The 25,422-nt window shown below is 37.0% G+C and overlaps 2 protein-coding genes across 3 annotated transcripts in view; one reads left to right on the forward strand and one right to left on the reverse strand.

Annotated features, from left to right (window-relative positions):
• Positions 1-13,247, forward strand: part of SHCBP1L (SHC binding and spindle associated 1 like) — a 40,554-nt gene extending 27,307 nt beyond the window's left edge. Inside the window, exons 6-10 of the mRNA XM_072733224.1 lie at positions 921-1,026; positions 9,641-9,794; positions 10,962-11,212; positions 12,083-12,205; positions 12,822-13,247. Of these exons, the coding sequence (XP_072589325.1) occupies positions 921-1,026; positions 9,641-9,794; positions 10,962-11,212; positions 12,083-12,205; positions 12,822-13,073 (886 nt within the window). The 3' untranslated portion in view covers positions 13,074-13,247. The remainder of the gene's footprint in view (positions 1-920; positions 1,027-9,640; positions 9,795-10,961; positions 11,213-12,082; positions 12,206-12,821) is intronic.
• Positions 13,248-20,267: 7,020 nt separating this feature from the next.
• DHX9 (DExH-box helicase 9) overlaps positions 20,268-25,422 on the reverse strand; it is a 59,986-nt gene continuing 54,831 nt past the window's right edge. For both annotated transcript variants that reach the window (XM_026001153.2, XM_026001154.2), the window contains 4 exons: positions 24,457-24,686; positions 23,982-24,097; positions 23,078-23,278; positions 20,268-20,936 (listed from right to left, as the gene is read on the reverse strand). In XM_026001153.2, coding sequence (XP_025856938.1) covers positions 20,570-20,936; positions 23,078-23,278; positions 23,982-24,097; positions 24,457-24,686 — 914 coding nt within the window. In that variant the 3' untranslated portion in view covers positions 20,268-20,569. The remainder of the gene's footprint in view (positions 20,937-23,077; positions 23,279-23,981; positions 24,098-24,456; positions 24,687-25,422) is intronic.

Consider the following 25,422-nt stretch of genomic DNA (forward strand, 5'->3'; position numbering starts at 1 on the left):
TCTTTCTCAAGATCATAACCACTTGCTTAAATAGGTATAAAAAATGCTGAATGGGTTTACTTTTGAAATGTTCAGTGGAAAAAAAAAAGAAAAAGAAATGTTCAGTGGAACTTTTGAAGCTGAAAAACATTGGTAGTAAAGCTGCATCTTATTAGCATCAAGAAATAAAGTGCTACAGAGAACCCAAAATATGACACCTAAGGAGATTATTAGTAAAGCTACATCAGTTGGTAAAGGAATCCCTTTCAGCTGATAATAATGATAAAAATTATACTCAAACTTTCTTTCTTTTGTTGACACATGATTAAGAGATAGGAAACAGGGATTGTAAGGAAGAGCAGAAAGAACAGAAAGAGTGGAATTAATTAGAAGTGCTCAACAGCAAACAATAATAATAAAAAAAACACAAGTCAGAGAGAAGCTAGAATTGTTCTGTTGGGAGGCCACAGCCAACATATCTATGGATACCATATCCTTTGAAACAAAACACTATTAGTTGAACACAGTATCTAAAATTGGCATGTCCCTAAACATTTTTAAGCCTCAGTATCATAGGCATAACCCACCTTTGCTTTGTTGTGAGTTCACAATGCAATGGACTATGAAAGCACAATTAAGAAAATTTCCTACTGTATTTGAACAGTTGATGTGACAGGTATTGATTGTAATGGTTATGTATATAGATTTTCAGGTACAAACAATGAAAATGAAAAGATTTTAGAGTGTAAGGATTTAAACACATGGTCATCTAAAAGATTTTAATCATTTCATTGCTCTCAAGTTGCTCATTGCTCTCAAAGAGCTTAAAATTAGTGAAACCTACTTCTCAAAGATGGTTGGTGCCAAGTTTTATTTTCTAAGTAAGTATAGTTTGCGTCTTTTTCAGTTAACTTAATCATAATCAATGTTTTCAACTCTAGAGTTCATGGACCTTTCTTTCCAAGAATTCTGAGGCGCAGGAAGGGAAAAAGAGACTTTGGAAAGACTATAACACATATTGTGGCAAAAGTCATGACTACTGACATGGTAAGAAATACACTTTATCTCTATTTGTTCATTTAAGTTGCAGTTGTTTATAATAAAAAAGGAAGCTCTTTGAGGGCAGGGTTCTTGTCTGATATTAATGTCTTATTTCTCCTATTACATCCACTTCAGTGATTAACATAGAATAGATACTAAATAATAAATGTCAACAGCTATTTATTGAGTACAAACCTTGTTGCTAGGTACTATGCTAGTAGTATGGGAAGGATAGGAGACAAATATGAGAAAGACTGCATTTGAGGGGGATATAATTTTGAAGCAGATCCACAGTCTTGCTGCTTCATAGATTTGAGAAGTTTGAATTATGGTGGAGATATGGACATGGAAATAGGCAGTTACAGACAACACAGAATGATAAAAGTATGACAGGAATATGTACAGAATGCACATAGGACAGGTATATAAGTCAGAATGAGGAATTATGGTAATGCTAGCAGGAAGAAATAACTCAGCAGAAACCTGAAAGATGAGAACATAAACCAGCCCAAGAGGGAAAAATGTTTTAAGTCAAAAAGTAAATATTTCCATCTCACTTGATGGCTCATTAGTATTTCACAGCTCTCTCCTTGAAACATTCTTTTCTGTTGTCTTCTATTACTGTACTTTTCCTGATTTTCATTCTCTGTAATTTTTTTTCTTCTTTCTTCTAAATGCTTGGTACTTACTTTTTTTCTTTACACTGTATTACCCTTAAGTGATCTGATCTGATCTCTTCCCATTACTTTGATTATATATACTGATAATCTAAAATGTGTATCCACAGCCCAGATTTTTGTTCTTTTTTTTTTAAGATTTTATTTATTTGAGGGAGAAAGAGCATGAGTGGGTGGTGGGATGGAGGTGGGGCGGAGGGAGAGGGGTAGGGAGAAGCAGACTCCCCGCTGAGCAGGGATCCCTTGACAGGGCTCCATCCCAGGACCTTGGGATCATGACCTGAGCTGAAGGGAGATGCTTAACTGAGCCACCAAGGTGCACCTAGATTTTTGTTCTTAGCCCAAAACGTTCATGTCCCGCTGCCTATTGGTCATCACCACTTAATTATCTCACAAGTACATCCTCTTCATGCTAGTAGTATTTTACATTCTTTGTTTTTTTTTTTTTTTTTTTGTTAAACTACCCCTGAATTCCTAGAATAAATCCCACTTGATCAGAGTATGTAACTATTTTAGTATGCTGTTGAGTTTGTTTGCTAGAATTTGTGTTGTTCAAGACCTCTATTTCTTTATTGACCTACTGTCTAGATGTTCTAGTTATTTATTTTTTTTTTAATATTTTTTTTAATTTTTTTTTATTTATTTATGATAGTCACAGAGAGAGAGAGAGAGAGGCAGAGACATAGGCAGAGGGAGAAGCAGGCTCCATGCACCGGGAGCCTGACGTGGGATTCGATCCTGGGTCTCCAGGATCACGCCCTGGGCCAAAGGCAGGCGCCAAACCGCTGCGCCACCCAGGGATCCCGATGTTCTAGTTATTACCGAAAGAAGAGTGCAGAAATCTCCAACTAATTGCTGTTGAATTGTTTCTCCCTTTAATTCTGTTTGCTTCATATATGTTGAGGCCTCATTGTTTGGTGCATTTATGTTTGTTATATATTTTTGATAAATTTTTTTGTCAATAAATAATGTCCCTTTTAGTCTCTGGTAACAGTTGTTAAGTTAAAATAAGTCTGTTTTGCTTAATATTAGTAAAGTCACCATAGTTTTGTTGTTGTTGTTGTTGTTTATTTGTATGGAATATATTTTTCTATTCTGTCAGTACTAACCTGTTTGCATCTTGGGTTCCAAAGTAGATTCCCTTGTAGAAATCATATAGTTGGATCATATTTCTTTAGCCATTCTATCAGTCTCTGTCTTTTAATGATAATCTATTTACATTTGAAGTGACTACTGATATGGAAGATATAATACTGATATAAATACTCTGCTCTTATATAGCTTCATTTCCCCCATTGCTGTTGTCATAAATTACATCTTTATACATCATCTGTTCATTAACATATATTTATGTTTATTATTTAATGCATTGCTTTTTTAAATCACTAGGAGGGACACCTGGGTGGCTCAGCAGTTGAGCATCTACCTTTGGCCCAGGGTGTGATCCTGGCGTTCTGGTATCAAGTCCCACATCTGGCTCCCTGCGAGGAGCCTGCTTCTCCCTCTGCCTATGTCTCCACCTTCTCTCTGTCTCTCTCATGAATAAATACAATCTTTAAAATAAAGTAAAATAATCTAGGAAACAAAAAGAGGAGTTATAAGCCAAGATTACAATATTTCTGGCTTCGTATTTACCAATGTAATTACCTTTACTGGAGTTATTTCTTCCTATGATTCTGAGTTACTATCTAATGTCCTTTTCCTTCAGTCTGAGGAACTCCCTTTAATATATCTTATAGAGAATATCCAGTCTTATTTTTATCTGGCAATGTCTTAATTATTCTTCATTTTTGAAGGATAGTTTTGCTAGATATAAAATTCCTGATTGATAATACCTACATACCCTTAAACATGCCATCCCACTGCTTTCTAACTTCCATGGCTTCTGTTGAGAAATCAGCCATTAATCTTACTGCCAATTGTTTGAATATACTGAACTGCTTCTTTCTCACTGCTTTCAAGATTCATTCTTTGTCTTGACTTTGAACAGTTTGATTATATGTGGTTTGGTTCTCTTTGTGTTTATCTTACTTGATGCAGATTAAGCTTCTTGGATGTGTGGATTAACATCTTTCAACAAATTTGAAATGTTTCAGCTATTTTTTCTTCAAATATCCTTTTTGTTCCTTACTCTCTTCTCCTTCTAGGACTCCTATAATACATGTTGTATTCTTGATGGTATGCCACTGGTCCCTTCAACATTGTTCATTTTTCTTTATGCTTCTTTCTTTATGCTCTTCAGACTGGATATTTTATTTGTCCTATCTTCAAGTTTGTTGATTCTTTCTTCTCCCACTCAAACCTGATATCTAACCTCTCTAGTGAGAGGTTTATTTCAGCTATTGTAATTTTCAACAATAGAATATCTATTTGGTTCCTTTTTGTGATTTTTATTTCTTTATTGATAGTCTCAATTTGTTCATTCATTGTCCTTTTGGTTTCTTTAGTTCTTTGTCCATGGTTTCTTTTATCCCTTTGAGGATATTTAAGACAGTTGATTTAAAGCTTTTGTTTGATAAATCCAAAGGCTTGTCTGGGCTTCCTCAGAGATGGTTTCTGTCAATTTTTTTTTCCTGTAAATGGGCCACAGTTTCCTGTTTCCTTGAATGTCTGGTAATTTTTTTGTTGTTAACTGGTTATTTTCAATATTATAATCTAATAACTTTGGAAAGTAGAGTCTACCCTATACCCAGGGTTTGCTGTATTAGTTGTTGAGGACTGCAGTTGTACATTGGGTTAGCAAATTCTCCAAACTATTTTTGCAAAAGCTGTATTTCTTTTTGTGTGTGGCTACTGAAGTTCCATTATGTAATCTCAGCAGGTAGCCAGTGACCTGACAAATTTCCATAAACACCTATAGCTAGAAAACAAAAACAAAAATCTCTGTTTTTGCAGATTAGCTTTGAGCTGAGGCACTCCTTCAACATTAAGCCAGGCTCCTACAACTGTGCCTTGGCTCTCACCTCTTGCTTGCATAGGGCCCAATTATCAGTGGGAAGCAAAGCCTAGAGTCCTTTCAGATCTCTTCCAAGCATGCATCCAGCCCTGGGCCTGTGCATTTCACTCTAGATGTCCTAGTTTATGAGGTAGCCCTTATTCTTCCAAGAATCTTCCTTCTAACCCTGCTCCATCATGGACTTTTTCTCTGTCCCAGATAGCTATGTGTATTGTATGTCTTTAAATGCTGTCATCAAGTGATACCTATACTGCCACTAAATTCTGAGGGAGGTGTGAGAAAAAGGTAGCTTTGTCAGTCCTTCCTGTGAGATACTGACAGGTCAAAATGTACAACCACATTTTTTTCTTTTTCCTGAAAGAGAGCAAAGGAGGGGCAGAAGGAAAGGGAGAGAGAATTCTTTTTTTTTTTTCCTTCAAGATTTTATTTATTTATTCATGAGAGACACACAGAGAGAGGCAGAGACATAGGCAGAGGGAAAGGCAGGCTACTTGCAGGGATCCCAAAGTGGGATTCGATTCCAGGACTCTGGGATCTTGCCCTATGCTGAAGGCAGATGCTCAACCACTGAGCCACCCAGGCATCCTGGAAGAGAGAGAATCTTAAGCTCCACTGTGGAGCTTGGTGTGGGGCTCAATCTCACCACCCTGAGATCATGACCTGAGACAAAATTCAGAGTCGGATGCTTAACTGGCTGAGTCACCCAAGGGCCCCTCACAACCACACTTTTTTTTTTTTTTTTTTAAGAATAAGGTTCATGGGATGCCTGGGTGGCTCAGCGGTTGAGCACCTGCCTTTGGCCCAGGGCCTGATCCCAGGGTCCCCGGATTGAGTCCCACATTGGGTTCCCTGTGGGGAGCCTGCTTCTTCGTCTGCCTTTGTCTCTGCCTCTCTCTCTCTGTCTCTCATGAATAAATAAAATCTTAAAAAAAAAAAGGTTCATATTGCCACCACCCCAATGCCTGCTCCAGCACCAGCAAGCCACAGAAACATGGGCTGTTCTTTCCACAGCTTCTGCCAAGCTGGGGAATAGGAAATGGTAGGCAGGTAGGCAAAAACAACACTTTTTTAAAAAAACCAAATTTTAACAACTTCTTCATTAAGCACTTCCTTGGTTGCTGTGTTTAATTAGGTTTCAGAGTTCCAAAAATGTTGATTATGGAGTGCCAGGGTGGCTCAGTCAGTTAAGCCATCTGCCTTTGGTTAGGTCATGGTCCCAGGGTCCTGGGATCAAGCCCTGCATCAGGCTCTAAGCTCAACCTGTTTTTCCCTCTCCCTCTGCCTGCTGCTTTGCCTACTTATGCTCTCTCTGTCAAATAAATAAAATCTATTTTTTTAAATGCTGATTCTGTCATTTTTTCCAACTTATTATTTGCTTCAGTGGAAGAACCAATTTTTGGAGCTCTTTACTCCACCATTTCCATGACATCACCTCTCTTTTGTATCATTCTCTCTTCTATTTCCTTCTTAAATGCATTGAGATGTATTCAGTTGTTTTAAATAACAAAACAATGTATCCTAAATACCATACCTCCATCTCTTCTTTTGCACAGCAAAACCTCTTGAGATAATTATCTGTACTTGTCTCTTATTTCTTCCCAATCATACCTCTACTCACAGTGATCTTATTTCTGCCTCCAGAATACCAGTGAAAATGCTCTTGTAGCCAATGTGGGATCAAACTATGGCTAAATGCAGCAAGCACAACACAAAGATTACCACCATCTCCTTTAACCTTTCAGCATCTGACATTATCAACTACTTCTTCCTTTCATGACATCTTGGTCTCCTGATTTTCTCACTACCTCTCTGGTTACTCCTCAGCTTTAAGTTTGTGTTTTTTTTTTTTTTTTAAGATTTTATTTATTCACTCATGAGAGACACAGAGAGAGTGAGAGAGGCAGAGACACAGGCAGAGGGAGAAGTAGGCTCCATGCAGGGAGCCCAATGTGGGACTCAATCCCGGGTCTCCAGGACCACACTCTGGGCTGAAGGTGGCGCTAAACCACTGACCCATCCAGGGATCCCCGAGATATTCTTTTATTTCTATTCTATATGTGTTCTTCAGCTTTTTCTCCTAGAGTGCTATCTTTCCTTCTTTATATAATCTTATAGCTAATCTTATCCGTTCCTATTTTATATGTAAACAACTCCAAGATCTTTATGCTTCGTCAAACCTCAGTCCCATATTCTAAGATTGTATTTATTTGACAGTGAGAGCAAGTGAGCACAAGCTGGGGGAATGGCAGAGGGAGAGTTCGGAAAAGCAGGCTCCTTACTGAGCAGGAAGACCAACATGGGGCTGATTGTAGGACCCTGGGATGAGCCAAAGGCAGATGCTTAACCAACTGAACCACCCAGGCACCTTCAGTCCTATATTCTAGACTCTAATGTGCAGTCTACTAGATACGTTTACATAGAGACTCCACCAGTATTTTAAAATAAATGGCACCAAAACTAAATTCATGCTCTCCATCAAACTCCTCTATTGGGTTTCCTATTTTCATGAATAAGGAAAATGAGATGGATTCTAGAGTTCTTCCAAATTATTTATTTGCAGAGGGTAATTCTGGTAACCTCCGCCACCAAAGTGTTTAGAACACACACATGAATGAATATAGGGGTTTGCTGATTTTTTTAAAATTTTATTTATTTATTCATGAGAGAGAGAGGCAGAGACACAGGCAGAGGGAGAAGCAGGCTCCATGCAGGGAACCCGACGTGGGACTTGATCCTGGGTCTCCAGGATCTCACCCTGGTCCAAAGGCAGGCGCTAAAGCACTGAGCCACCGGGGCTGCCCGGTTTGCTGATTTAATAAGGATTGAGTTTCAAATATATCTGGGAAAAATGTTCATTCTTGGTTATCAAAGGGAATTTAAATGAGGCAGTGAGGATTTTTGCCTATTAAGGTGGTAAACATTTTATAAAGTTACTATTTTTTAATAATAAATTTATTTTTTATTGGTGTTCAATTTGCCAACATACAGAATAACACCCAGTGCTCATCCCGTCAAGTGCCCACCTCAGTGCCCGCCACCCAGTCCTCCTCCCCTTCCACCACCCCCTAGTTCGTTTCCCAGAGTTAGTAGTCTTCTATGTTCTGTCTCCCTTTCTGATATTTCCCACTTTTTTCTCCTTTCCCCTTTATTCCCTTTCACTATTATTTATATTCCCCAAATGAATGAGACCATATAATGTTTGTCCTTCTCCGATTGACTTATTTCACTCAGCATAATACCCTCCAGTTCCATCCATGTCGAAGCAAATTGTGGGTATTTGTCATTTCTAATGGCTGAGGAATATTCCATTGTATACATAAACCACATCTTCTTTATCCATTCATCTTTCGATGGACACCAAAAGATACCCCACACTGATGAGTTTGCAGCAAAATGAGGTCTCAAACCCAATGTTAATTGGTTAAACTTTTCTGGCAACTTAGCAATATGTATCCAAGAAACTTAGTCTTTTATACTTTTGACACAGTAATTCCCCATCTAGTAATTTATCCTAAAGAAATAACTAGAGATATGTGTAAGGATTTATTTGGTGTAGTATTTTCATTTTGAAAAACTGTAAAGCATCTAAAGAGTAATGCAATCAATTATATTATGATATGTCCATATAATACATTTTATGTAATCATTAAAAATTAGGCTTTGAAAAATATTTAAAGACATGGGAAAATATGATGTAATGAAGAGTCAGGGTTCAGGGGTACCTCGTGGTGCAGTTGGTTAAGCATCTGACTTGGTTTCAGCTTAGGTCATGATCTCAGGGTTGTAAGATCTAGCCCCACATTGGGCTCTGCACTCGGTATGGAGTCTACTTAAGATTCTCTCTCCCTCCCTCTAAAATAAACTTTTTTTTTTTTTTTAAGTCAGGATTCAAAGCCATGTTCATGTATGGTATGATATGTTGGTATTACAACGAAGATATGCATGGGAAAAAGACTAAAAGGAAATATCTATATAAATACATATTTAGGTTCAGATTTCCACTTTTGTTATCTTTTCATTTTTTATGTTTTTCTTATAACCACTTTTATAAGAAAAAGGATATATGAATGATAATGCCATTTGTATTTGAACAAAATAGTAGATATTTTCTCAGGATATATTTTTAGTTTTCAAATTTAATTTGAAAGTTCCTCACTCTTCCTAATAATGAAGTTCTTCTCCCCCCCCCTTTTTAAAGATTTTATTTATTTATTCATGAGACACACACACACACACACACACACACAGAGAGGCAGAGACATACCCAGGCAGAGGGAGGAGAAGAAGGCTCTCCACCAGGAGCCCGATGTGGGACTCGATCCCAGATCCTGGTATCACACCCTGAGCCAAAGGCAGGAGCTCAACCACTGAGCCACCCAGGCATCCCTCTCTCCTCTTTTCTATTATCAGTGCAGACTCTTGGTATCTTTTTAGTTATACAATATTTAATATATAAAGTTGTATTGATTTACTAAAATTATAGGATTAGCTCGAGTTAAAGAAAATAAAGTAGTAGACTGGAAAGAGACCTGGTGTCATAAAGATCTGAACTAAAATGAACTAAAATTTGCTTAAGCACTCACCAATTCTATGTCCTTGGGCAAATCATTTCATCTCACTGAGTTTCAGTGTCCTTCACCTGATAACGGGATACTACTACTTCCCCTCCAAGAACTATTGTGAGGCTTGGGAGGTAATATGCTAAGTTCAAATTCTGCCTTCTGGCACACAGTCTTTAAAATTAAAAATTTTTAGTGTCTGTAAAATTATTAGTGATTGTAAAGAAAATCCCATATCACCATTTCCTTAGTTGATGGACTGAAGATATTTGGAACATTTAATGAACACAAATACATACAGTATTTACAGTGTATTACAGTGTAATAAACAAGGTAATTCTTTGAGAAAAGCACATTACTGATAACTGATTAAAACGACCTGTTTCAGTTTAATTCATTGTTAAAAATGTACTATTTCTTCTTTTCAGGTAAAGGACTTATCTTCAGACACACTTCTCCAACAGCATGATGATTTAGATTTGGCTTTGGATAGTTGTTATAGTGGAGATACAGTAGTTATTTTTCCAGGAGAATATCAAGCTGTAAATCTTGCTTTACTGACTGATGACATCATTATAAAGGGTTAGCAGGGCATTTTTTGCAATCTTTTTATAGCAATGTATACGGGGAAAAATGTGCATTAGAAACATGATTTACCTAACACAAAAATCCCTACGTACCTTTTAAATTAAGATTTTCTCACCTGTTCATGAATACTATCTGTACAGGTGACCTCATTAGGACATAATGTACCAGAGTGAATCAATGAGATGACTACTTCCCCATGATAATGTAGCAGTATAAGCAGATTCTAAAAAGATCAAAACCAGAAAAAAAAAAAAACAACCCTATTGGTAACATTTTTAATTTACTCCATCTATATTTTTATCCAAACTACTTTTTCTATCTCTATTGCACTTACCACTTTAGTAAGAAAACCCAAATGTAAGGCTATATTAAAATGTATTCAAACATTTTCTCCGGTCAATTCACACGCAAATTTGCTAAAATAGAAGAGTTTACTAAATTTCTTTTAGGTTCTGAACCTCTTTAGTAATTTTAATCCTGCCCTTTGACATTGAAGTTAGGATATTCCCACTGTCAGGCCAAAAGAAAAGAACCAGGTAACTTAGGCTTTTTTGCCCATCAATTCAAAAATTGAGCAAAAATTCACTAGATCTTGATAACTAACCAGTAGTATTTGCTGAACTGCATAGGTAATAAGGACTATCCTTGTCATTTTCAAATTTCATAGCTTTCTGGAAGATTCAATCCTTATTTTTGGGTTGATTTTATATTTAGATGATTGCTTTGGCTACTCTAGATCAAAATTGTGGATATGATTAATCTTGTAACCTCTAATTCACAAGTCTCTGACAATCTTTTTTAGTTATGGTAATTTACTATGGTTTTGAAATCAGGTTATGGTTAAGACAATTTTTATATCTTAGACATTTTGTAAATGACTGCTGATTATGTAATAGGAAATTGAGAAAAATATATTATGGAATGAGTATGTTGACTAAATACATAGGTACATTTGTATTGACAATAAACCCAGATTCTTCCATCATGGCATCAAAATATGGACAAAAGATTAAAGTATCTAATTAGTTAACAAGTAGATAATTACATATATTACTTATTAAAAATATGTGAAAAGGACAATTAGTAATAGCAAGTATTATTGCATGACTGAGGGACTTTAAACTTTGGGATTACTGATTCGTTTTTGTCTCTATGAATCAGGAGTTGGAAAGAGAGAGGAAATTATGATTACTTCTGAACCGTCTCATGACAGTTTCGTGGTGTCTAAAGCTGATAATGTGAAGCTAATGCATCTATCTTTGATACAACAAGGGACAGTTGATGGTATTGTGGTAGTGGAGTCTGGTCACATGACTCTAGAAAACTGTATATTAAAATGTGAAGGAACAGGAGTGTGTGTTCTTACAGGGGCTGCTTTGACAATTACAGACAGTGAAATAACTGGTGCCCAGGTATTTCATTTTATAAAAACAGCTTTACACGATAGTAGATAACTATGAGTGATCTTAATGTGCAAAGGACAACAATTACTTTATCTTTGTATGGAGTTACAATCAAGCTTAGAATCTGGTAAAGGACAAGTACAGAGCATCATAGCACATGTAGGAAAAATGAACTAAGTCCAAAGTAAAGAATCATTAGCTTTAAGTGTGATTTTTTTATAATCTAGGAATTGGCAGCTACAAAACAGATCATGAGTCAGTTAACTTGTTAACAGATTAGTTAAAAATAAAAGAGTTCAAGTCTTCAGATAAGAATCACAGAGCATTAAAAGATTAGAAAATTGAGGGATGCCTGGGTGGCTCTGTGGTCAAGCATTTGCCTTTGGCTCAGATCATGATCCTGGGGTCCTGGGATGAAGTCCCAGTATCAGGCTCCCTGTGGGGAATGGAAAGATTAAAGAATGAAAATAATAGTATCCTTTTATAGAATGAATTTCCACTAAATTGAGGAAGTAGATGTTAGCAGCATTAAGGGATTTAGAATACATATAAATAAATTTTTATAACTATTTGAAAGAATTGCTTAAAGAGATTTTAGGCTCCCTTCTGGAGATTTCACTTGGGTGGGAGAGCAATGTGACTCAATGAGACTATGTGACCTAACACTCCTTCTAGGCCCAATGATCTTCTAACACAGATAATACTAGTTTTCAACATTTTTAAACATTATTTCTACAATAAATCATTACCTGAATTATATTTTTGTGTAACTTAGTGTTTTGTGAGTACTAATATAGAATTACAATGTTTGTATCTAAAGAAAATTTTGGAGAGGTACATGTGTGTTTTGAGATTGTTTTATTTGCTTTTAATTTACAGGGTGCTGGTGTTGAACTGTATCCTGGGAGCATAGCTGTTTTAGAAAGGAATGAAATTCATCATTGTAATAACCTCAGAACCAGTGACAATTCAAAAAGCACCTTAGGTGGAGTTAATATGAAGGTATTCTCATATTTCTTAATATACAGTTGTTATAAGAATTAGAATTATCACAAAAATACTAAAGTATTACTTCTAGACAAAGTTTAGTTTAAATGTTATCATTGATTTGGAAAATAGTAAAGATAATTAAAATATGGTTTAAATGATGGCTGCTATAAAACAAGTTTAACCTAATTTAATAGTTTCAACTTAAATTCTTAGTGAATAGTTTTGCTTTTATAAAAATGTTTTAGATTTTTCATTGGGTGGATCTGTATATTATGTTTTGGGAAGTAAGGCAAATAAAAAAATAATGAATATATTAAGAAATATTTGTCTTACTTTCAAAGATTATAAGCTAGCCAGTTAAAATAACCAATTATAATAGCAAAAATTTGTAAGTGAAGTGCCTTCCAATTCCTTTCTACTTCTGTAAGTTCTACCTTTCTAGATTCCTCTCTAGACTTAATGTAGTTAATGAAGTTTTTCCCTAGAACTGTAGGTTACATATAATTATTTGAAATTACTTTTAAGATGCAGTTGTTTTAAAGAAATGTGTAAACCCAAGAATTCTAGAGTTCATATCTTATTTTTATAGAAATTATTGAAAAACTAATTTTCTTGAATAATTTAACAGGTTCTTCCAGCACCAAAATTGAAGATGACTAATAATCATATTTACAACAACAATGGCTATGGTGTAAGCATTCTTCAACCAACTGAACAATTTTTTATTGTAGCAGAAGAAGCCCTCAACAAAGGGGCAGCTTCAGGGGATAAAAAAGAGGACAGTATGCTCTCCAGGGTAATGCAGAATCTGAACCTAGAGATGAACAACAATAAGATAGAAGCAAACTTGAAGGGGGATATCAGAATAGTCACAAGTTAAAGCATCTGGATTTATGTTATGTTTTATATTTCAGATATTTGTTTAGTAAATAATTCTCATATCCCACAGAAATGGTAGCTTTAATTAAATTCAAACCCTATTAAAACTATTAAGCATTCTAAAGCTTTCATTGGATGATTCATTTTAACTTTTTAATATAAGTTTTGAGATATAATTCACACACTACAAAATTCACCCTTTTAAAGTATATAGTTTAACAGTATTTACTGTTTTTAGTTATATAGACCCCACCATCATCACTATTTAATTCCAAAACAAATGTGGTCTTATTTTTTTTTCAAATGTGGTTTTAAACATTGTTTTTGATACTCAGTCCAGTAAGAAGCATTAGGTGTTCTATGCAGATAATAGGAAAAAATTAAATTTATAGCCAATTCCTGATTTATTCCCATTTATCTGTGTTAGGAACTGGAATTAGGTAAGAAAGCACTGTAGCACTCACTGTATTTATACAGAATTAGGTTCAACTGTAGGAAACAAGGAAATCCAAAGAGAGTTAAAGACTATAGAAACAGATTTCTTCCTCATATTCAAGAAGGCCAGAGGTAATCAGCATAGGGTTAATAGATGTTCCGTGTTTGTACTTAGTGTAGGCAGCTGTCCATGTTAGAAATTAAAATGTTTTCTATCTTGTTTTACCACTGTAGGGTTTCCCATTCAAAATCACCACATGGGCCAAGATGGCAACTGTTGCTCAAGCCATTATGTTTAAATTCCAGCCAAGCCAAAGGGATAGGACCTTCCTACAAAGTTACATTATTCCAACTTTCATGCCTCCCTCCCGCCATGAGCTAATTACATGGCTTCACCTAATTGCTAAGAATTTTTTTTTGAGTCTTTTAATTGGACTGCTGTGGGTCCTCTAAAATAGGGCGTTTGTTTTCTAAGATAAAACCAATGGTCTTTTTCACAAAGAACTCATATACTGATTTTAGCACACAAAAGGAAATAAGCACTCAGGCTCACTTATTTTCCTTCCTCAATTTGCCTTTTACGTCATGTGATCCGTAGCTTAGCAACATGTAACTCAGGTAACACAACCTAACATGTCATGTTATCTAAGTTGCAGGTCACTCTGTGTTGCCATAGAGAATCTGTTGAGGCTGGGTTGAATGGTTGTTTTTCAGTTTCATCAATGGCCTTTTCATGTATTCTTTACACAAGGTCTTGTTAACATGAGATAATTTTACTTATTGTCATGGAGGCTTTAACAAGAGTAGTCTTTCTATAATGAGTTTAATGAACTGTAAGAGGGGGGATTTTCCTTTCCAGTCTTCTCCACCTGTTTTTGGCTTCAGGAAGAGGCCATAGACAAAGATAGGATCTTTTGAGAGGGAGCAGAAAGAGCAAGAGCTTTGCATGAGCATACTGCTCACTCACAAGTCATTTGTCTTTTTATCTGTTGCCACCGTTGTTTCCGATTTCTCTTTTTCCAAGGCTCTCTTCAGAGCAGGTTTTTTTCTTTCCTATTCTCTCGAGAATGAAAAAGCATTTTTTAGATTTTCTAAGAAATTTGATCTGTTTTCTCCCTCCCTCACCTTCCATCTCTACTTTCCCCTCCAGTGTACCAAATTATCACAACTTTAAAGATGTAACACCAATTTATTATCACACAATTCTGTAGGCTGAAGTTTGACATGGCTTCCATGGGGCTAAAATCAGGCTGTTGACAGGAATTTTCTTTCTGGAGACTTCAGGGGAGGAGCTGTTTTCCTGTGCATTTGGGTGGCTGGCAGGATTGTTTTCTGCAGTTGTAGGATTGAGATGTTTCCTTGATGGTTGTCAGGCAGGGACTGCTCTCCCAGCTTCTAGTGGCCAGCTACATTCCCTGGGTTATGGCTTCCTTCCTCTGTCTTCTGAGGCATTAACAATTGAGTCCCTCTCCTGCCTTTTTCAGTCTCACTGCTCTGACCTACTCTTTTACTTTTAAGGACTTGGCGGTTAGATATAGCCCACCTGGATAATCCATAAATTCATCTCAAGGTCTTCAACTTTAATCACACTTGCAAAGTCCATTTTGCCATGAAAGATACATATGTACATAGTCCCTGGTTCTGGGGATTAGGATATGGACATCTTCAGTGAGGGGCCATTATTCTGCTTACCACTTATTTTAACCCATTTTCTAGGTCAGGGGAAGACAAATCCAAATTCTATTCCTCAAATGGGATTTAAAATGTTTCCTCCACCAGGATTAACTAATCCATGCATAGCTTGCGTTTCCCTATTTCCGTTCTGTCCTTCCCTTTTATTCTTAAGAGTATTGGCAATGGGTTTTAGGAACATTATATCCCACACTGTATGTGCATTCCAAGTAATAACTGCTAGTTTTAAAGTGATACTAAGGGGTCTCTGCCTATGCTAAAGACTGAAATGAGATTTACAATCCAGGATTTTTAAGGACATCTCATCACAGTTGCTGGAAATGGAAACATTAGAATTCGGAAGGTGAAAACTGTACAAATCAAGATTAGAAGAGTGGACTCTGATGGTAAACAAAAAGGGATGAATTTTAATCCTTTTTTGCTTTTTTATAAGACTGGCAGTGGGAATGGAGACTTTCTTTGTTCCGTTGCTCTGCCAGCAGCAGCTAGGAAAGAGCTTCAACTGAAGAGAAGAATGGGACCCACAATGCTAGTGCATGTTTTCAGTTTATGAAGTAAAAGCAGTGAAAGTAGCAGGTGGCTACAAATCAAAGGACTGAAAGGCATTCCTCTGGCAGCACAGGGCACAGAAAAGCTGCTCTGATTATTGGAGCAAGTTGCCATTCTTGGTGAGACACCCACCCGAAGTGCCTAAGTATTATCTTCTAGACTGAACAGTTACAACCAAAGGCATTGCATTTGAGGAGAGGAGTCTAATTTTTCTAAATTATTAAGGTGAAAAATGAGAAAACTAAATATACTGTATACTTTCAGGGACTAAACCAAACTAAGTTTCTTAAACAAATCTATATATAGACAGGTTTCAAGAGTCTGTGAAGTACTGAAAAAATAAAAAAATAAAAAAAACCTTATCAATGAGAGAGAGGCGCAAAGACACAGGCAGAGGGAGAAGCAGACTCCATGCAGGGTGCCTAATGCGGGACTTGATACCAGAACTCCAGGATCACACCCTGGGCCAAAGGCAGGCACTAAACCGCTGAGCCACCCAGGGATCCCCAGTACTGAAATTTTAAGTAAATTTTGTGTACATGCCTTTTGGTGGACAGTCCACAGCTTTCAATTTATTCTCAAATGAGCCTCTTAGCCAAAAAGAAGCTTACGCCCACTGATTTGGGTAATATTTAAGCTTCCTTTCACATATTCTTCATTGTTTGGTCAAAGCCTTAAACACTTGTTTTTAACCAAATGTTTTTTTCTACAAAACACTGACAGAAAACTCAGGCAACTTTATAATCTAAATAAAAAATTTAGATTTTATTTAGATTAGGTTAAACAAATCCTATTATTTTAAAAAGAGCTTTACATTTTCAATCATTTGAATAATTACTAAAATATTAAAAATATAGTTATTTTACAATTTTATAGGTTAACATGGAAAACACAGGTGTTTACCAGCTAAAATGAGAAGTGTTAAACACTGGATTATGTAGACAATTTCCTTTATTGCCTCTCTACTTAAAATTTAGTTCTAGTTTGAAGGAAATATGCAGTTTCAAAGTTTGGAGATTCCTGAATGATCGCCCATTAAGATTAATTCTAGGGTGACCAACTTGTTCCAGTTGGCCACCCTAATTAGTTCCCAGGAAGAGATTCTTTCCTAAAAGCTAAATTATTACTGAAGTAATCTGATAACCTCAGTTAGCTCTGAAAGATTCAATAGTAAATTTTCCCCACAGGAGTCAGCTTTTACACTATACCTAGTAGGACAGTCCACTAATATCTAAGGCACGCAAACACACTTTTAATAAATTTTCCTGTCTCCCGGCCAAATCTTTCAGGTAAATCCAGTGGAATTCAGAAACCTTATTTTCAATCAAAACCAAAACCCGTCAGTTTCAGTGCAATTCAGAATTCCATTTTTAGTGTCCTTACTGTCCTACAATCCAACTCTGCTTCTAGAATTAGAAGCAGGGAAACTAGCTTTCAAATAGGTGCTTTGGGGCAGCCCGGGGGGCTCAGCTGTTTAGTGCCGCCTTCAGTCCAGGGCGTGATCCCGGAGACCAGGGATTGAGTCCCACGTCAGCCTCCCTGCATAGAGCCTGCTTCTCCTTCTGCCTGTGTCTCTGCCTTTCTATCTCTATGAATAAATAAATAAAATCTTAAAAAATAAAGCTCTTTAAAAACAAACAAAAATAGGTGCTTTGCCACAGCTGATGTCCTTCCTAGCTGTCTGTCTGTGCTGACCCTAAACTGATCCACTGTTTATGTTGTCCTGGTCTGTTCCTTTGGCATAGGTGATGTCCAGAGGGTTTTGTATGTGCAGCTCCATAACACGGGAGATTCCATCAAATTGTAGCTGTTACTTAACACAATGCCAACAGTTTCCTGACAGACAGCTCTTCGGCACGGCTTCCAACAGATTCCCCCGGTTACCTTTTTGGCCTTGCTCTGGGCCCAACAGAGTTTTATAATTCCCTTCTACATCACCCTCAGTCTCAGAGAAAGCTGCTGAGTCATAACTGCTACAATCTTCCAGCTTCTACACAGTAAAGATGTCATCATAGACAGAAAAGGTCTATTCTCTCATTCCTGCCTAAATTTCTAGAAGGGCAGACTCAATTTGGTCAGTGCCAACTCTCATACTTCCAAACCCTTATGTATGTGTGTGGTGGTCTACAGATTCTTTCTCTCCAAATTCTCTCCTCCTTACTGTGTCTAGCTACTTTCCATCTCCTGAATGGGAAAGGGGTTCAATCAGCTCTCATTTTGGAAACACTTTCCAGTCACCTTGCACCTGCTGCAACATCCCTTAAACTGAATATTCTCTTTGGTCTAGGCAAACTGTAGAAGGATGCTTGAGAAAGGAAACATAACACATTGGTTGCAATCTCCACACGTCTGATAATTTTTTCAAAGAAGTTACTTCTGGATATGATGTTATAATGGACTGACAATTAAAATGGACTTGACTTTCACCTACAGCTATGACAGTCTGACAGTTGATTTTCCTTCCCACTCCCATGGAAACAACTAGAAAACCAAATGATCTATTTTTTAAAAACAATCTCCACACAATTATACGTATCTCTGCATGTATGTATATATATACCTGAATCAACAGCTTTCACCCATCAGACAAACAATGCAGAACTGTATAATCACCAAAATAAGGGAAACAAATGAGCCCTAAGATCACTCTGCCTTTCTCTGTGGAGGCACTTTGGTAGATCGTGGCAGAGGAAGAAAGAACCAAGCAAAGCACACACAGTCTCACAGAAAAGAAGAGACAAAGGCCCGTTTAGGGAGGATAGCTATAATTTATAGGGCAGAATACAGACAGGAGGCAGCCACAAAGAGAAGGGTTCTAGAAATCTGCATAGGCATTTACTTAGGTTTTTAGTTAAAGACTAAAAGATTATTAAAGGTCTCGAAGTGGTTCTTTCAACCTTTAGGGGATGTAATTTGACATCTCAGTCATTCTTGATCATCTTGATTTCTCGTTTGTGGTTGAAGTTTGTGGAGAAATTAGTACCAGTTAAGCGAGGCACTGAATTTATACATTCTGTGGTACAAGATTTCACAACACGTGCAAAAGGCAAGAGAAAGCATGGTCCAATGACAAGGCTAGAAGTTCAGTATGGTCGGTAAGGAGGACTGAGGCTAGAGTAGAAGAGGTGAGAAGTTTAGCCTCTACTCTCAAGGCTCTAGGAATCACTGGTTAAAGGTGGGAGTGGGTGGTAGTGGTATTACATTTGAATGGGAATGTTTATTCTGGCTGTAGTATGGAGAATGGATTGTAGACAGCAGGAGGACTTCCAACAGGAAGATCAGTTAAGAGGTTGCTGCATCACTGTACATCCAAGTTATCGATAGCCTGAATAGAAGAGGTAGTTGGGCTTACAAAAGTACAAATGGAAGGTGTTTTGGGAGAACTAACTACATGTGGCAATTTATAAAGTTTTGAAAATTAAATAGCTGAAACTCCTGAGACTTAAACAAACAAACAGGGAAGAGAGTATAGGATAGGGCACAGGGTAAATTAGGTGGTTTTCTTCAGTCTGGTAAAGTGCTGAGTTCTTTATTTCTGTGGGATACCTAAGCAGCAATGTATGTCAAACTGCAAACAGTTGTTAGTATGATCTGATGCCCAGAAAGGAAATCTCAGCTGGATACAGAGTTGAGACTCTAAATAGATAGGAGTCATCAGATAATCACAGCAGGTGATCTAAAGCACATAAATAGAGGGGATTCCTGGGTGGCTCAGTGGTTTAGCGCCTGCCTTTGGCCCAGGGCGTGATCCTGGAATCCAAAGGATCAAGTCCCGCATCAGGTTCCCTGTATGGACCCTGCTTCTCCCTCTGCCCGTGTCTCTGCCTCTCTGTCTCTCAAGAATAAATAAAATCTTACCAAAAAAAGGGACATAGAGAAGATTTTGAAAAGGGTACTAATGTAAAATATAACCTGCCCAAGATCACTCATGGGCCCTAGAGCAGCTTTAAGATAGGAGTCCAGTTCTATTTAATCCAAAGCCTTTGTGATCTCTACTGTACTGTGCTATATCTCAAATAAGCGATGTAAAAATTTATTGAAAACCTAATATGTTAAAAACATAAATATCTCTATGAAAATAAACTTGATGCATGGGTGAAGCTTTACTTACCTTCATTCTTTGACTAAATACAACCTTAATTCAAGAATTTTGTAGATTAATTTTAAATTCTAATTAAAATTAATTTTTACATTGCAAACTAACTTAGAAAAGAGAATGTGGATCTTGGTCTCAGATTATTTCAAAGACAAAACTGGGGAAAAAGTCAAAATGTTCAGCCCTAGGTCCAAAGTTTTATTCAGGGATCAGAGGCTCATGTAAAATTGTGCACTGACCAGTATTTACTAGAAGAACAACAATTCCATTTCAAGGCTATTTATTCTAAATACAAGTAACAGTATCACTTGGTATACTTTGAAAAACAATACAATTCTTCCTGTGATGCATAAAACTAAGATGTAACTGGCATTGCATAATTATTCTAATGTGTAATGTCAACAATGAACTACATGACCAGTATTTGGTATAATACTTTATTTTCTATTGTATTAAACTAAAGCCAAGAAAATATCAAGTTAATTTTAAAGGCAAATCTTTACTCCTTAAAGAAAAGAATACAAACTGGTAGTTTCAGAATCAGTATATTTTACATAATATAAACAAAACCACTAATGTATCCATATGCTTGGTTTCCTTAAACTATAATGAACCACAAAATGGGTGGAAAATGGGTTTACTTACTGGCATCAAATAAACAACTTGGGAAAACAGGTTGCATGCATTTTTTAACTGTCTATGCATAGGCACTGACATAACAAGTTTTAATAGCCACCACCTCCTCTTCCTTGTCCAAAGTAACCACTCCCATAGCCCTCTCTGACACCCCCTCGCTGGAATCCCCCAGAACCTCTGTAGCCTCCTCCACCAGATCCTCTATAGTCTCCTCCAGAACCACCTCTATAGCCACCACTGACAGCTCCTCTATAGCCTCCGCCATAGCCTCCCCGATAGGAGTTGGAGCCACCAGCATAGCCACCGCCACTGTAGCCTCCGCCACCAACATAGCCTCCACCACCTCCATAGCCTCCGCTGCCATAGCCTCCACCACCATAACTAGAACCTCCTCGTCTATATCCACCTCCATTGTCATATCGAGCCATCTTGGGAGGACGTGGACCATCTCCATACCTAGGAAAATACAAAATCACCACTTTAGCAAAGCATCCTTAATACATCTCAACTAGTCACAAAGCATAAACATTTAGTCATATTTGAAAATTTAATACATAAAGGAGATGAAGCCAAGTGCACAAATACAAAAAGAAATAAAATCTGACTAAAAATAAAATTCTCCACAGAAGAATGCATCGACTGTAACCATCTGTTTTTCTAAAATTCTTTTTGGTTCATTCTCAAAGATCTTACATTTTGACAGTAGGTCCTTACAGCTTTAGATGGTACCGAGGCTTTTCACTTACCGAGCCTCAGCTATATAGCATTCTACAAAAGCAGTAATATGTAAGAGGCTCCTGGAGTTGGCAGTGTGATCTTTATCACCAAGTACTTTTTTGCATTAACTCTGAAATATGTTTTTGAAAAATGCCTGTGATTTATTTACACCTAAATCTGATTCATGTGGCAAACAAAAAAACGAGGTGTAATGAAAAACTGCATAAATCAAGATGTCTCACTTGTTAACAACTCCAATTCAGCATACCCTTATTCTTCCTATGCAGCTTTTCTTATAGACTAACACTATGAAATTCACAGCTTTTCAAGTCAGAAATATAGCTGGGATCTAACTTCACTCCTTCACCGCTCCTCTGTTCCCACCCTCCCATTTCAATCCATTACCCATTCCTCCCAATTGTCCTACAAACCTGTCTAATCTACTCCTCCCCATTTCAATTCTCCCTACTGTAAATTCAAGCCACCATTATATTCATGCATCCTAAACTCTGATATTTATCCCATCCTTTGTAGGTTCTGGAATTTTGTCCTTCAGGGATTATATGTGAAGCTTCCTTAATCACCATCCTTCCTGCTGAAAGTAATCTCTCCTATTCTAAACACCTACAATTGTTATCTACCCATGACACTTCTTTATCTTTCTTTTTGAAGACTCTCCTCAATAATTCTATATATCTGACCCACTGGGAGAAGAAAGTATACACAATAAATAAGTGCGCTGTTTTAGAAGCTATTTACTGCCTTAGTTTGAAATCCAGTCCTACCATTCACTGGCTGTATAGCCTTGGGTCTTAATGTCTCTGTGTTAGTTTCCTTACTCATATTAAAGGGGAAAAAGATCTACCTACATCACAGATAAAATGTTAAAATGAGTTAATATCAGAAAAGCACTTGGCACAGTGCCTGGTACACACTGAATACTATGTGTATGATTAATAAATTTAAAAAAGTAAACTAGTTATAGCAAAATGGGACTCAGAATTCACACAGGACACAGTTCTATATAATAAAATTATTAACAGTTTATAACCAAATGCAGTAAGTGATCATTGAAAGGAAGATCAAAGAATTATTCTTGGATGATTAGAAAAATTTTAGTATGTTTGTAATATTAGATAGGTTAATATTTAAAATTTTGGGGTGTGATCATGGTATTGCTATGTGCTTAAAAGATGCATGAAGTATACTGATGTAAAATGTCCTAAGCTCTGCAACTTAGTCACAAATGATTAAGCAAAAGTAGGTGTGTGCACACACAAATGTATAAAAGCAGGTGTCACAGAACGCTGACAATTAGTGAGTTTAGGTTCTAAGACTTTATTGGTGTTCACTGTACTATTCTTCTGCCTTCTCGGCAGATATCAAATATTTCCAAATAAAAAGTTGTAAGCAAAGAAAGATTAAAAAGGTGGGAAAAGTCAACCAAATAAGACATTTTAAGAATTAAGAGAAATTTTACACTTAAGATATTTGCATTCTTGCATTCCCCTACTAAGATGAACCTTGAGGCTTTTCATTTGAAGAAGCTCCAATTTAACCCCTCAATCAACATTTTTTCATTGGAGAAAGCAAAAGAGTACCGTGGAAAGAGAATGGTTTGGGCTCTGTCACTTTTCCTGTCATGTGACCGACCCTGGACTTTCTCTGACATGCACTGATACAATATACTATTAACACAGACAAAAGTTAGTAACATCCTTTTTTCTGAATGTGTTAACCCGCATTAAATCTCATATTCAGTGTTTGTCTAGAATTTTAAAGTAAATAAACAAGGCCTCTATTAGCTAACTGTGAATTTTAGGCCAGTATAAGATTACTGTCTTCTGCTTGGTTCAAAGAGAAGTTACTGTGGTACTCACCGTGTACTGCCAATCATGAGGTTGATACCAGCAGCTGAGGGCCTAGAGATTTGGCGAATCATGTTTAGCATATGTTCATTAACAGGGTCCAACTGGCTAATGATATTAGGCTGTTTGGTTACTTCAACAACCAGAGCTTCCATGGCTGCCCGGAGAGCAGTGATACAGGCAGCAGCTTCATGAGATATTTGCAGTCTGATCCTAAAGCAAAGAAAAACGGTAAGGTAAAAGAAGGGTATATATAGCAAAGACTACTGTCTCTCAATTTCACACATGGTTAAGTGATAGAATAAATTTAACTTCTTACTAAGTACCAATACTTTCAACTCCTGCAATGAACCCTACTTAGGCAAACACAGGTATGAAGAATGGTAACAGTTTTTAAGATCCACTGCAGGCTACTGGCAGGTATTGTAAACCAAGAAGTCTATCAAGCAAAATACTGTAAGCAATATAGATCATTCATTTCCAATAAAAGAATGAAAGAGACTCACATTGCTGGAATTGTCAAGAATATGACTGAGCCTACTGACTTGTCAACTAAGATCTATTCCCTTTTCGTCAAGTGCTTACTACATGTTTACCAGTAGTCTTTAACCAACATACAGAGTACATGAAAAGGTACCCAAGTTTCAAGTAGATTCCAATTCCCTAGGGTAATATTCATGCGGGGCAGATGTAGCTTCAATGCCTATGCAATTGCTTCCACTGGTATGACTATCAAGTATGAACTGTACTACCAAGATATACCACTCTCCAAGAAGAGACAATGTTATAAAACACTTCATTTTTGCCATGAAATTTTGTCATGTTTATTCCACAAATAAAGTTAGATTAGCAGCTAAATCCCATTACACCTCAATTCTAAGAATGTGGTTTGAAGTTCACATCTGAAAATCCATACCAGTCATCTACGAGCACGATCTGCCCATCAGACTGGACCTTCTTGGAGGCAAAGAGAAGCAACTGCAAGGGAGTGACTAAGGTCATGCCCTTAGCAGAGATGGCTCGGGTTCGAATCTGCAGATGGAAAAGGAGGCAAGAGGAAACAGATGACATTCCAGGTTGTCAAATGCCATATAATTTATTGAATTATGTTTTAAAAATAAAAACTCACGTTCCCACTGCGCATTAATAAGTAATGACAATGTAGATTTCTAATGTAAATTTTTTTTTTTGAGGTTGGGGGAGAGAGAGGAAGAGTGTGCTGGGCAGAGGGAAAGGGAAAGAATCTCAAGCAGGCTCCATGCTCAGCACAGAGCCCAACACAGAGCCCTGAGATCATGACCTGAGCTGAAATCAAGAATTGGACACTTAACATACTGAGCCCCACGCAGGCGCCCCTCAATGCAAATTTTTCTAAACTAATCTTTTCTTACCTTTTCACCAAATACAAAGAAGGGAGATGGGTACTTCATGTCTTGGCTGCTAAAAGGACAATTAACAGACGACTTGTGGATAAGGGCATTACGCCCTTCAGTGGTGAGAATCTTTCTTTTTTCCTTATGATAGCACACATTAGGGTACACACCAAAAGCCAGAAGAGAGATAACAACATCCAAATTATTATCTGGTCCAGTGTTAGTAAACACTTGGGTCAACAAGCAATCTGTTAAGAGGAATGGGGTAAAAACATCAGATTATCTGGCTAATCCTCGGATTGCATGTAAACTTGTTAAGAAAATTAGGACTGACTCCTTCCCACCTCTTTTTTCAGATTTCCTGTCTTCTCAGAACTTTTGCACCCACATTTTAAGTTCAAGGAGAAATTCTGAGTCTCCACAACAAAAACTAAAATACTTACATTCTCTTATAGACTCAACCATAAGAGTCGAGTGATTACTTAAAGACAAAAGCCAACTCCTCACTCTCAGGTTATCATCTACTTGCTAAAAGTGAGCCAGACCTAACAGGTGAGTAAAGTGGAACATCTACTGTTCCTCAATAACTGTTTTTTTTAGAGAAGAATGACAGTTCAAGGGGAGCCCACTGGAATGAGGGCTGATGTTTCCACCCACACTATGCTTTAGAAGTACTTCCTCATGGTTGAGAAGCATGACAGTGACCACTAAGAACATGGATATATTCTGTGCTGGACAAACCTAAGTTCTAGTCTCATCACTTAACTGAATGAGTTTAGACAAGTAATTTAAACCTCTGTGTTTCCTCTTCTATAAAACAGAGTAATATCTGTATCTTGGGATTATTGTGAGGATTCTATCATATAAGATATGTTCTTCCTTTTTTCCTTTGATTTTGACTTAAAAAATTACAAATTCAGTCCACTTACAACAGAGGAAAACATTTGTCTAGTTACTTAGATTATATCCTTTTGAAATTTGCCA

Source organism: Vulpes vulpes, chromosome 13 (assembly GCF_048418805.1).
Source record: "Vulpes vulpes isolate BD-2025 chromosome 13, VulVul3, whole genome shotgun sequence".
Classification (NCBI taxonomy): domain Eukaryota; kingdom Metazoa; phylum Chordata; class Mammalia; order Carnivora; family Canidae; genus Vulpes; species Vulpes vulpes.